At 30.7% G+C, this 14,901-nt stretch overlaps 1 protein-coding gene across 1 annotated transcript; it reads right to left on the bottom strand.

The window, feature by feature from the left end:
* Window positions 1-903: 903 nt before the first annotated feature.
* Window positions 904-3,166, bottom strand: LOC109819136 (uncharacterized). The gene has a single exon (XM_020384747.3). It carries the CDS (start codon window positions 3,017-3,019, stop codon window positions 1,115-1,117), a length of 1,905 nt encoding a protein of 634 aa, XP_020240336.1. The 5' UTR covers window positions 3,020-3,166; the 3' UTR covers window positions 904-1,114.
* Window positions 3,167-14,901: the final 11,735 nt, after the last annotated feature.

Raw genomic sequence — 14,901 nt, 5'->3', positions numbered from 1 at the left:
GAAACATGTAAACATTTTAAAATACTCAAACCACGTGTACCTAACTAATGAGTGTGACTGGAACAGCTTTTCCTCCAGTGTTTGGGCCTTTGTCGAGCCCATTCCAGAACAAAATCCATATTATTTATCAGAAGGCCCTTTGAAAAGAGTGTTAATAATATTATTAATAGTAATATATCTAAATTTCTTTAAGTTTGGTTTTAGTTTCTAAAAAAAATCCCATTTTAGTTTTTGTAATCCAAAAGTACATTATTTTTGGTCTTTAGAGTGATTTATAATATATTTTTGTAAAAACACCGTCTAAATCGCTTTGAGAAAGAAAAAAATATATATTTTCAAATTAGAGAAAATAAAATAATGTAATTCTTTTTAAGGGATTAAAACAAAATTTAAAAAAATTCAGAGAGATTTTACATAGTGTAAGTATCGAGAAAACATAGTTATAAAAGTACTAGGACATTTTTAGATAGAGCTTATAACCTGTGCCAGCCAAAATGGTGCGATGCTTCTAGTGAAAACATGCTTTTATTTTTATTTATTTTTGTTTACGGAGAGACTCCTTATAAGCTTTTTAAGAGAATGGAAAAGGGTGGAGAGAAATGCTAGGGATTGAAACTGTGCCCTCACAATTCATGTTCCACAACTTAATCAACTGAATTGACTCAAACAAACTTAAAAAAGAAAAAAGAAAAAAAGAGAGTATAAACTAACCAAGCAAATGAATGTGACCATAATTTTCTCATTAACAGAAATGTCAGTGTTAATTTTTTTTTTTTCCTGCTGAAACTAGCACTTTTTAAGTGGATCCTTTATAGCCCTTGAATTAGATTTTACATTCAATTTTCTTCTTGTAAATTTATTACCCTTCAATGTCGGCTAGAGTTATGGACCTGCCAAAATTCATATGCTAGGACAAAACAACACAGAGACAAACTATATTTAACATAATGAATTATCCATAGTTTCTGAATCAATCAGAGTATCATACAAATGAATGAATAGCGTAAGTATTAAGTAATCCTTTTCTCCTTGGAGAGTCAAATTTCCATATACATGAAAATTTCAGCAGAATACACACTTTGTAGATTCTTCTAAGACCCATTGATGGAATCAACTAAACTTCAACTGTTTTCTGATTGATGGCAATATATCTCCACCTCTCTTTCTCCACAAAGTCAGCATCAAGGAATCTAGCAACAAAGGCCCAAAGCTTATAGACATCTTGAAAATTAGCCAGGAAGCCTAATGCAGCAGTAACCACAGTGATTCCAACAGTGTCTTTCTTCTTGTTGGTTGCCACAACTCCTTTGGTTTGTAGGATTCTCCCCTTCTCTTCTGCATACTTATCTGCAAACCAAATATGATGCAGGAATGAATAGCTGATAGAGATGTTGCTTCTATCAGCAAGTTTCTGAACAAGAACAGGTTCGACCCTTTCACCTTTCCAATCAAATATGTTGAATGCCAAAGCAGGCCCTCTATCAAACTTCACCCTTGGACCATAAATCTTTACCAAAGGAACCCCTTGTGTGTTGGGATGCTTAAGCTTCAACATTGAGTTCACCAGCCAGTTTATCAGGTACCTTGACCGGTTAGTGATGAGAATCAATCCTAGAGAATCCACTTGGTCTAAGCAACTACATTGAATGTCACTTTCTTGGACATTACTTTTCTCAAGGGTCTTAATTGGCTCTTGTACCTCCTCAATCTCAGAACCCGGAGGAGCTTTTGGGTGTGGTTCTCTTTGTTCAACTGTTTCAGATTGTTTGGTTTGTATTGGACCTGAGAAAGATGGCAAGGGAAATGGTTTCTCTTCATGTAGGCTTGTTGGTATTGGTTTGTGTTTAAGTTCTTTGTCAGTGCCAGAAGAATCATCTGATACTTGATGACGAGGCTGCTTTTCTGGTACAAGGTTGACAATTCCTGCAGAAGGGGAAGATTCCAAGGTGGAAATGGCAGATTTCTTGATGAAAAGGCATCCAAATCCAGAAGGGTTTTCCCCAAATACCTTATAGAAAGAGCAAATGAGAAAATCTGGTTGAAAGAGAGAAAGGCCAAAACAGTCCATGTCTTTAGGCCCCAATGCACATGCATCAACCAACACATGCCATCCATTCTCCTGTGCTATTCTCATCCACAGATAAGGATATCTTGCTCCTGTTACTCTTGAACTAAGTGGCAAAACAAAAAGTCCTTTTCTCTTTTTCTTCTTTCTCTTGCTCTCAATCATCTTCCTCAACTTTGCTGTCTGAAGCCTCAACCTTGGCCATGAGAACTCAGCTGACATGGTTCTTGCTCCTCTCTTCTCCGAGGAATCAATCATCGCTGCCACCGCCTCGCTTTCATAGTCATAAACTGTCAAAAGCCTCCTACTGGTTTGGAACTGGTATGAGTCAGCCACAAGCTTGAAAGCTGAGGTTCTGTTGGCTGTGAAAACCATGAAGTAATCATTTTCAGATATGTTAAGGAAACACATGATTCTCTTCCTCATTGCAGCCTCATATTCTGAGTCTTGCCCCCCATGAAGCAACAAAGTCTTTAGGCTCCCAGTCTTGCAGGATATGCTAAAGAAGGGAAAGTCTGAGTAATTAGGTGGTGCTTGAGGAAATGAAGATGAGGCTAGTTGGTTTTTAGATGTGTCATGGTGTTGAAGTTGGGAGTAGGAGAAGAGGCCAATGCCAATGTAATCAAGGCAAGTTTGGTTTGAAAGTGAGAGGTGGGAATAGTCTTTGGCTCTAACATGGTCCACTTGTTCAGTCTCATAATACTGAGGGTACACTTTGGTGAACTCATTGAATGATTCATGGAGTGATGGAAGAGACTCATGGTTGGTGAATTGAGTGTTTGGGAATATAGATGATGATGTTGTGATTGCAAAGCTGTGTCTCCACTCAGCAGAACTGTTTCTGTGCTTTGGTGGTGTTTTGGTGTGTGGTGTTGGTGAGTTGAAAAATGGGGTTGTGCAGTTGCAACAACAACATTGAGGGCATGTGTGAGAGGCCTCATGAAGGGTCTGCATTTTTTTTTCCTCCTTAATTGTTTGTTGCACTCTGAGACAAGTTTTGTGTATATATGTACTAACTTGACATTTCTACAGCTATTGCCTATTGGTACATGTATTTCTACGGTTATTGAATTTTTTTTTTTATAATTATATTATTGATACAATATCACTCAGTCTTATGATGCATTGGTGTTGCATATCGGAGTTATTGATGCTTTATGCCATTCGGCATATAAGAAAATCACAAATAGATAAAAATGGAATCTCTCTCTCTTTTTGTTTATAGTTTATTGTGTTTGGATTTAGCTGGCTGATACGGCAATTTGTGATGAAAGTTGAAACTGTCGAAAATGTCATGTAACACAATTTGGACTTGGTCTTGCACAGTTTGCCTTGTTGACCTGTTAATACTTATTGGCCAATCAATCTGAATTGTTTGGTAATGTATGCTTTTGAAATTTTCCTTTCAAGGGTTACATAAAAAATTGTATATTCTTGTTGCACGTATTACGTAATTGAAGTCTTTGCTAATTAGTTGTACTTTGGCTTCCAATGCTCAATTTGTTTTTTTTTTTTTTTTTTTTTTTTTGTTTTGGTTAGTCTGATTTGTTCATTTTCATTAAATTATTACAATAGATCATCCCAAAGTAAATAAAATCATGAATTCGACATAGACAATGATGAGAAGTGGTTGAAGAAAACTCACTCTAATTAAAAATTAAATGAACTCTTTTTAATATTACAACCGAGGTCATAATATAGTTATCAAAGACTTTAATAACTAATTAAGGCAGGTACTAGAAAAAATATGCTTTTTGATTTTCTTATAAGAATTAATCCAATAATTTTTTTTTAGCTGTTGAAGAATAAGACCTGATAATGGTTTGTGAGTGTTAAGTGGAGTGGAAGCCAAAGTGGTCCACAAGTATAATTTTTTTTTACATCCCAAATTAGTATTATCTAATTATTATACCAAAATTAATTTTTTGTGAAAATTAATTTATTATTTAGTGGTCATATAAATGATCATTATTTTTTTAACAGCATTTAAATAAAGGTTGGTGTATCCAATGTCGTTAATACTATTACCGGCATTTATATAAAATGCTGGTAAAAATCTACTAAATTGTCGAAAAAACTTATTTTTTTTTGTGGCAATTCTAGTAGTCATTTTAAAGGCTATTAAAAGTTATTTTTTTAATTATCGCATTTACTTTAAATAATTTATTCCTATAATTTCCTTTTTTAAATTCACAACTTATATACTTTTTTTTTATCTCTACTCGATGTGGGATTTGTAAGATGAGGGTTGTCTTTTACTTATATATTTTTTTAATTTATTTTTTAATTATTTTGTCTCTTAAGAAATGTGAGATTTATAAGGTGAAAGTTGTTCTCTAATTATTTTATAACACTATTGAATTTGGTAATAATTGGTGATTTGATACCAATTTAGAATAATAAATTAGGAGTCAACCCTATAAAATGAACATGTAAGGTGATAATTATTGCTCACTTATATACTATTTAATTATCTTATCTCTAATCGATGTGAGACTTAAGTTTTTTCTAATAAATAATTGTCACTAATAGTAAACTTTAGTGTAATATAAATACATTTTTAGTGGCTATTATATATTAGCCATTAATATTTTTATATATGACGGTAATTAAATTATTATCATTAAATAATTATCGTTAATAACAAATTTTGTTGTAGTAATAAGTTCAATTTCAAAGAAAAAGATTGTCTTATTCAATAATTTTTCTTTTATTTCTTTTTTCTTTTGTTGAAGTTGAATACTTTTTATGTTTTTGTAAAGAATTCTTAAATTAGTTAGATAATTAAGAATATTATAAACGATAAAGTTATTTTTTAAAAAATATCTAATGTAGTTAAATAACTAACATTCAAACAAGTTCAAATTGAAAGAATCTTACCGTTAGTTAATTAACACATTTCATAATATTGATGAAGTTGGGATATATGTTAATTGGTATAACTTACCCATTATATTAATTAAACTTTCCAATGAAGAGTTGAATTATTTTTAATTTGTTAGGGTGGAGTTTGCATTGGATGATTAATGTGTAGCATTGTGTACGATGATGAGACGAGGGAGAATAATTGCTCAAAGACAAATATGATTTGAGGCATGGTTATGACGAGGAAAGATCCTTATTGAAAATGAATGCAAAGTGATCCTTTTTTTTCTTCTTTTGATGAGATGCAAAGTGAATTTGAATGACCTTAAAGTGTATGCAATTATTGAAAAAACAAGCGAAATTACATGCTATACAACAAAGAATAATTGGATGTGGGGGAAGAGACGAAAAAGAGCATGCATAATTAGTTGCGCATGAATCCCTCTTGTTTATGTGTAAATATAAATTAGAAGGAAAAGTGAAGATTTTTCTCTTTATATATTTCAAAAGGAAGGGAAAGAGAAACTGAAAATTAAAATATATAATTTGTACAAAAATCTAATTAAGAAAATAAATTTAACCTAAAAAGTTAAACATATTTACACTATTATTTTTTAATATAAAATTAATTATTTATTATTGTATTTTTTATGTTAGAAAAAAAATCAAATTTATATGTATTGTTGACGTAACTTTTTACATAGATACCCAATAGAATTTATATGTTTTGCTATATCATATTAATAAAATGTATATCATGGTAAATGATCAAATTGGATGTGTATATATGCGGCATATATTAAAAAAAAAAAGTTCAAGAACATGTTTACATCCTAACATTGTACATTTTTATTTAATAATTATTGAATTATTGATTTAATTTATTGTTGTGACTATAGTTGCATAATGTGTGGGACTTTAAGGGTTTAGAAATCTTAATGAGTTTAGTTGTCTAGGAATTTCTTTGAATAGAGGTCAAGTTTGATCTTTTAGAGAAATGTATATAAGATTTTTCTTAAGAAGTGAGCCACTTCATAAGTTCAATCCTTAAGAAAGTTAGAAAGCGAATCTAGAGAGAAGAGTTCGAGCTTAAGTGAACAACCTTCTCTTCCAACTTCCCAAATATCTTCCTTTCCTCCCCTTAGAGTAGACTCAGTGACTGTTTAGTGATTCAAGCTTCTAAGCCGAGAATTGAAGTGGGTGAGGTGTCCATCTGAAGTTTCCTATGGCTTAGTTCTTCTTCTTCATCCTTTGATTTTTGTGAATTTAGAGATAAGGGATGCTACAACATGATTCTTTGTTGCTTAATGAAGTTGAGTGTTGTTTGATTTCATTAAATTCGTGACTACATTAATTAATCTTAAGGTGGAACTTATGTATTATGAGTTTTGGTGTTCCTTGAACATGTTGAGAAATTTTTTTGAATTGTAATTAAATTGTGGTAGCATGTTGCTTATGATGATAAAATGAAGTTATTTATGTTGTGTTGGTGGGAATTATGTCTTTGCATGTTAGTATTTCCTGCTTTTTGGGTGAAGAGAGTAGATTTCATGATTCTGTTAAGTGCCAAAATCACCATCATGCCAGGTGTAGCTTTAAGGCGTCAGACATGATGTAAGTTAGAGGTTATATACCTCACTGACACCACGCACAAGATTGGTAGTTTCAGGCATGAATTAGAAGAGAACTCTCTAACTTTGTCACATCGAGCATGGGTTGAATGGCGTCGGACATGGGTGTCCTTAGAGCTCTCTGACTACACCAAATTGGGCCCTAGTTGAGTGGCGTCAGGTGTGACTAAGACATAAGCTCTCTACCTATACAACACCGAGCGTCGGTATTGTGGTGTCAAGCGTGAGTCAAACAGAGGTTCTCTACCTTAAATGGAGTTGGGTGTGAGTTTGGCCATGTAAAGCGTGATTGGCATTGAGGCTATTTGCCTCATTCACATGCAGGTAGATTGACATCGGGCATGGGCAAGCCAGAGGCTTTCTGCTTCACTCACGTCGAGCGTAAGGAGAATGAGACTAGGTGTGGGTTACATAATGAAATTATGTTGATTTTCATGACAAAGTGTTGAACATGTATATGTTTGTTGAACCTTTCTAATGTTGTATGTTGATGTATGATGTTAATTTTTTATACATTAATATGGGATAATGTATATAGATGATTGAACTGTTAAGAGTTGTAAGTTGAAATGTTGTGGTGTTTGTGTTAAGAATGTTTAAGGTATTATGTTGAGTTTTGTTGATTGACTTAAGACTAAAGGAGAGGTTGTATTAAAAGTTGAATATCCAATTATGATGATATTGTATTGTAGTGCTCTATGAGCCTAGTTGTTGAAAATTCTTCTTAAGAAGTTGACTTTTAAAGAAGATTATTGAGTCTCTTCTAAAACCTTACTTGATGCAATATAGGGGCAAGGTCGAGCCATATTGTTTATAAGTGACCAGAATATAAGGGTAAGGTTGAGCTATATTGATTATAAAGTGACCAAATTTTGATACATATAAGAGTTAGGTCGAGTCATACGTGTATAAAGTAAACAAATAGAGTAAGGTACAAGGTCAAAGGCCAAAATCTTTAACTAAGTACTGGAAAAAAAGTAGTATTTTGAGGGTATTCGACAGGCTAATCCCATAGGAGACTTAATTATCCAATTTGTTCTACCTTGACAAGAATACTAAACTTTCTTAGTTTAAGTGACGAAATCTGAGAAACCATGTTATGTTGTGGATTTTTATCCTAATTAGTTATTGATCTAGCTAGCCCAAAAAGATTGTGTTGTTGCTTGGTTTAACAGGGTCAAACCACTTAAAATGTTCACTTGTGTGCGTGACAATGCATGTAGTTGTTGTGTTATGCATGTGTTTAAGTTGTTAAGTTGTGTTGTGTTGTGCATATGCTATGTTGTTATGTTGATAAATTGCAGTGTTGCTATGTTGTTCAAGTTGAAAACTTATTATGTTGTTGTTGGATCCACTCGAAAAACTACAAACAAGTCGAAACAATCATGTAGATTCCTCGAAAAATGATATGAAGATGGACACCTTCTAATAGCAAATATTCGAGATCGAGAAGAGTCATACTCGAAAACTAGGTAGGTCGAGAGGTTAATATGAACGTGGGAGGACGATTAAAGGAAGTTATAACTCAAGACCACGTAGCAAGCATAGTGGATAGCGGTTATGAGTTAGAAGTGTACGTGCACAAAATTAACCACTCTTGATTGCTCTATAAATACAAGGATTACGGACCGTAACAGGGGTCGGAAAACTCATATCAGAACTACTTTCAAGCACTCTCTGCTCGCTCACATGGCTTTCGTGCAAGGAATCGTTTTCGGGTATGACTGCTTCTTGACCACATTTCTTTTCTTGTTTTAGGAGTAGGTACAATATAATTTCTTGTGTAGTTTCTTACTGTTCTTATAAGCACGTAGTGAAATTATGTACTTTGAAGAGTATGCTCTATGTAATTTAATCACTACCTGAAGTGAACCATGATCTGTATTGCCAATATTATAATTGTTCACTCGATTCATCTAAGCGTTCATGTGCATGAAAATTGTTATATGTTGATCGTTGAGGAGTGTTGGGAAATGGGTAATCATTAATTATTCCACTCTGTTCTTGGCGCGAAAAATAGACCTAAATTGAAACACGCGCTGTGCTAGTCTACATAAAAAGAACCCGTAAAAGATTAATGGTTAATTCCACCGTAAATAGTTGTGTAATTAGGTTGCAAGTGGATAATGGTGGATGTAAGCTTAGTTGTATAAGTCGTAGTATAATTAGTTAATCTTTCTAAACTTGTTAATTATTTTTGAATGTTAACTTACCCTTACATGTTTTTTTATAGTTGGATTACAATGATCATATTTATATGGGAGTAGGACAAGGATATGCTAAAAGATAAGCATTTTTTAGGCCATATTGAATGATGTCACTATTGATCTTTTGGGTACTTAGATGTAGCTGATTTGATAATTGTTACTTGATCATCAACAACCTAAGATTATACTTTCAGTACTGAATTATACTTGTATAGTTATTATATTATTTCAGTTGTTGACAAATTTTTACATATGTATATATGCAATATTATTGCATGTATATCTAAATATTGCTTGTGTGCTAATCCTAGGTAGTTAGATATTTGTTTTGTTGTTAGTTACTAAGTTGTTAATTGTAAAGATCTGACGAGTTGTTATATATGTAGTATCCTAAAACTGACAATTATTAATATGAACTTTTGAAGAATAATTTTAGCTGACTAAATATTATTTTAACACAAAAGATAATCCAATCTAGAACTACTAGATTAACCCTATGTATCTCAAAAGTATATATATAAATTAAATTCCATAAAAGGAATAAATTAATTTTAAAAACTGAAAATAAAATAAAAACACAACTCCCCTTCTCCCCCTCACGTGATGGCAAAAGCCTTAAGTTCCGGAAATCTCACAAAAAAAAAAAAAAAAAAACATGTCCACAAATTTATCTTTTATATTCCCCTTCTAGTAATTATATCAATTTACAGATTTATCATGAGAAAGTGTCGGTTGTTACTTGTTAACACGTAAATTATTGAGTTTAATCGAAATCGACGCAAAAAAATTGAAAACATTAAGCAATTAGAATGTTATATATTTATTTAGCAATTATCATACAACCCTCGTGCTAGCTATTGGTCCATTAAGTATCCATAAGATTAACCAAAAAGTCAGCCACTTCATAAATGTTTTGCTAGATTTAAAGAGCAGCAATTAACTAATACTACTATTTTGTAAGAGAAAACACTTAATATGTATCACGACATTAGTTTTTTTTCTTTTTTTCTTTTCATTTGACAGACACGACATTAGCTTTTTTAAACACTCAATCATTAAATTAATCTCATTTTTTTCGTTTTTTTTATCAAAACTTTTGCTATCAAATTAGTCCTTTGATGAAGATTTTGTTAAGATAAATTTGCTGTCAATTTAGTTTCGGAAAGATTCCTTTTGTCACCATGTTAATCTTTCATAATCATAAGGATCATTTGATAAAAGTTTAGACTTTTTAAAGATTTGATTTTCACTAAATTAAATCCTCAAATTTCATTTTTCAGAATTTAAATCCTTCATAAAAATTATTTTGATGACATTTTAAATTTTCGAGAGGCTAATTTTGTAATAAGTTAAATCTTAAAATGACTAATCCGGTGATAAAAAATGATCATATAGGATATCAATTTAATTTTTTATGGTACTACTTTGATGATCAAAACTTTTTAAAAATTGATATAATTAATAATACATAATAATTTTAAATGATTAGATTAAGGGTTTTCTCACTTTTGAAAAGGTAAGACAGAATTAAAAAGCAGTTCTTTAAAGTGTCCCTTTGTACTAATAATTTATTAATTAATATTGTTCTCGTCCCAACAAAAGATTGAAGCATATATTGCAAAGAAAATGTCTTTGGTGATTATTACTCTAGTAAAATAATTATTCTATAAGCCAAAAGTTAACTTTGATTAATTAATCTTTTGCCTAAACGACGTGAAACTTGTATATAACCAAGAGGTTTAAAATATTACTCATAACATAGCGTGTGATATTTGGTTGCAAAGTTTTCAACAGTTTATATATATTTCGATCAATATTCAACTAACAAAAGACACAAAAATTAAGGCAAGTTGACTTGAAAAAGTATTTATATTGGGGGTGTACGTAGCTTCTAGATCATAGAGGCAGGCAACTTATTTATTTATTTATCGTAAAGTATTAATAATATAGTTAAATTATATTTTCAAATCTCTTTATTTTTATTAATTTATAATTTTAGTACTTTTATTTTAAAATAAAAATATTTAGTTCTTTTATTTTAATATTTTGTGATGACATATAACCACTTAAGTCATATAATATTTAGCAAACGTAATATTTAAGAATAAAAATTAACCAAAAAATAATTTACAAATGATCTTTGATAATATATATTTTAATGAATATTGATATTTTTTTTTAATAAATCTTATTTACATGTTTTATTTTATAATTTTTTATCTCTAAATATTATATTACATTATTAAAATATGAGTAAATATTAAAATTTAACAATTAATAAATATCATTTTAATGCGAGGACTGGGTTTCATATTTTTAAAAATAAGAGACTAAATGCTTCAAAAAAAAAAAATAAGAGACTAAATATTTATATTTTAAAATAGAGGAACCAAATTTATAGAAAAATAAAGGATCAAAAATACAATTTAACTTATAAAAAAAAATTTATAATCATTGATTTTCAACATTTCAAATTAGGACCTCAAAAAAAAAGTTCAAATTAGTTTTGCATGGACATGAAACTATAATCAACTTCTTATATTAAACACCATTGTCTTTTTTGCATGAGAACTCGTTTAAAAGTTTTGTGTACAAAAGAATTTTTAGGAATTTTTTAATTTGTTTTAAAATTTATTTTTTTATCTAATTCAATTTTTATTTATCATAATTATTTATAAATTAAATTTTAATATTTTTAAAAATAAACTATTAATAAATAAAATAATATTTTACTAAAATATAAATTATTTATCATAAATATAAAACATAATTATATACTTAAAAATATCTATTTATATAAAATTTAAATACAATTTATATATTTATATTCAAATGTAATATTTATTTGCATATATAATTTATTATAAATTTTATTTATATATAATAAATATTTAATATATTTATTACATGCTAAAATACTGGTATATTTTAAATTTAGAACCTAATAAATTATAATTAGTTTGGTTCATATTTGAAATGAAATGAACCGATAGCAATAACATTGGTTTAGAACATATTTAAATATAAGCGTAAAAAAGCTTTTAAAAGTTTCTTTATTAAAAATATTCATTATTTTCAACGGATAAACTTTCGAAATTCCTTATAGACATTATTCAGACTTAGTTTGGATTGTTAGGTTTTGTTGGGTAAATATGGTGTGATTAACACCCTGGAAAGTTATACATTTAAAAGTATACATAACCTATATCTCATGGCATTTCTTTGTAAAATTTAAAACTCAAAAGGTTTAATTTTTGTATTCAGAAAAAAAAAAAAAAACAAATTTACCAAACAAGAGGCTTGTAATTAAGAAGATTCCCAGCTAATTATTGTGAAATTTTGAGCTGGGTATTTGAAGATAAACTGTTCTTTTTAATCAATTTTGGGACACAGAGAGAAATAAGGTAAATACTACTCTTATTTCATTATGTAAATATTTAGAATAATTTGAATAAACTCATTAATAAATATTTATAGAAAAACAAAATAAAACATATGAAACTTAAATTAAAAATCAAATTATGCACTAGACTCTGCAGTATTCAAAACCAACCACAGGAAGAAACCAGAGCCAAATGCACCACAATCCTTACCTTATCATTGCTCTTGAATTAAACAAAACAGACTTTAAATCACTAGCATCAATCTAGTGGCGTTGAGAGTTATAATAATATACACAAGATTCTAAATTCCATGTCCGATATCGTTTTTATAATTCTTATGAATAATAATAAAAAAAAAACAGACCTATTTTTCTTGCATGTGGTATCACTGCCCGAGTTTGCACGAGTTGTGATAGAATTAATGAATGAACTAGTGGAGTGTAGGTGCAGCAATGTGATGGGAATTGAAAGGTGAAATATGTTTGAAGTAGACACACTTGATTTGACCAACTTTCTAATCAGTTTAAACTAGATAAAAAATAACTTTCATAAAGTATCAGGAGTATTGATTAATTTAAATTACTCTGTGAAATTATAGGATATATCAGAAGTATAGCAGGATTATAAATCTTTTATACATTTTTTCCAAAAGAAAAAATCGCACCTTGCTTGCTTCATCAAATTGTTATTTTTCACAACTCTAGAGGATCACATTTTACAGCTTTGGTTGTGAATTGAAAATATCTTCAATAACATTGATGGAAAGTGTCATTCTCACAAAAAAAATGTATTAAAGAAAACAGAACATCCCTTAACTAATTAAAATGTAAGAGACTAGAACCAATAACATACATTTTCTTTAAACTTGGATTACCTTTAATCTGCCACCATTGTATGAGAGTAAGCTAAATGAGCCACAGGGCAACTCTCCTTTGGCAAGTTATTGACACTGATTTTTGGTTACTGACCTTTCACCTGCCAGGAGAGAGGTGCCCTATTGCTTATTTGCTTAAGTTTTGAGCTTCAGTTTGTGCTTGTGTCTTGAATTGCCTCCGATTTGTGTGTGTGGCACTTTATAGAAAAGAAGATGGAATAAACCACAATGAAACATTGGCATATGCTAGGGGTTATGCCATGGATATCCATCTACCAACTCCTGTTTTACTTTGGCTGATAATTGCATAGTTTTGATGCTCATAAATTGCAGATTCCTAATAGCCAAGGGTCACAAACCTTTATTGGTCCTTCCCAACATTTATAGATTCTTTGGTACTTTAAAGACGAGAAGTGGAGAAAAGAAGTTGTGACCAAAATCAGGGTATCTTTCATTTAATCTTTTATCATATCAAAATTGCTGAGTGGCATGTGGCCCCCTTAGCACAATCTAATTCCATATCTTTCACCTTTTATTTATTTATTTATTTTTTTTTTTGCTTTAAATGTCCCCTTAAGTTGGATATTTTGGATCACCTTTATCCACCTTATGTGTGAAATCCTTGCTTTGCAATTAGTTATAGTCCCAATCAATATGGTTGCTAATCAAAACACCTCTCTTGATTGCTGTTAGCATCCCCTCCTTGTAACAAACCAACATACATGAACTAACAAGTGGAGTTGGAGAGGAGGAGAAAGGAAAGAACAGTTAATGTAGAAGTTTTTATTTAGGTAAAGCAAATAAGTACCCCCTACCCTTTATATCAATCAACATGCAGTTCAAGTTTCTAATAAGAAAATAGACACATTACAGGATTTGACCACCATTCATAATAAGACACTGATACTTTTTCAATTTTAGCTTTGATTCACAAATCAAGTTCTAACTTTGATCAATTCCACTACCTCTGTTTGATTAACCTCAGAAGCATTGAAAGAAATCTGGTTCCTGTGTAGACCATAATACGCAAAGCCATATAAGTTTCCAAATATTCTTGTGTTGCTTTCCTAATGCCATTCCAAGATTGGACCAAAAATGCTTCTTTGCACAGCATGGCAAAACTCCGTTTTTCCAACCCCAAATATAAACAGCATTGCCAAATGTGGTAAGAGAAATTACATGCAAAAAAAAAGGTTTTAGCCTCCAATTCACATTTACAAAAGACCCACAGTGTTTGATCACCTTGAAACACTTCCTCTTCTTTAGTCACATTGCATATTTGGCAACTGAATCCAATCCAAGCTCCATAGCTCAAATATTGCATATTTGGTGGCTTTCGAGATATATATATATATATATATATATATATATATATATATATATAGTTTTGGGTAATTGCTTAGTTGATCATTTGAGCTGAATTTCGGCATACCCCTCGGAAATTGTTGGAATCGTTGCATGTTTCATTTAGTCCATTCTTTGCGTGGATGATGTTATATTTCGATATTTTGTTGGCTTCAAAGCTTATTATCCTTGTTGAGAGCGGATGCTAGATGAGTTACAAAACAACTTGTTTATTGTCCTTATGATTTTCATGTCTAAGGATATCAGACGATACACCATTTGATGTTTTCATTTGCTTGCATGCCTTTGGTAATGTAAGATGTGGTTCGTTCGACTGTGTCATGTTTCCCTTACTTGAGAGATTTAACTTCAATGAGTACGTGATATTTGCGCAGCCACGAGCAAGTCTCCAACAACACAGTAGTTCAATCATAGTCTCTTCTTCCTATTCAGAAAGTAACAGAGCATTAACAGTTTTTGTTGAGATAATTATTTCAAAAGTTATAACATCACGCATGCAACCTTTCTCTTC

This window comes from Cajanus cajan, chromosome 1, assembly GCF_000230855.2.
Source record: "Cajanus cajan strain Asha chromosome 1, NIPB_CcT2T_4, whole genome shotgun sequence".
NCBI classification, from domain to species: domain Eukaryota; kingdom Viridiplantae; phylum Streptophyta; class Magnoliopsida; order Fabales; family Fabaceae; genus Cajanus; species Cajanus cajan.
The sequence above is the reverse complement of the archived record's forward strand: the minus strand, read 5'-3'. Positions and strand labels throughout refer to the sequence as shown.

Bases quoted from the DNA above. Each gene is read 5' to 3' on its own strand.
- LOC109819136 (XM_020384747.3), bottom strand. From the start codon at position 3,019: ATGCAGACCCTTCATGAGGCCTCTCACACATGCCCTCAATGTTGTTGT.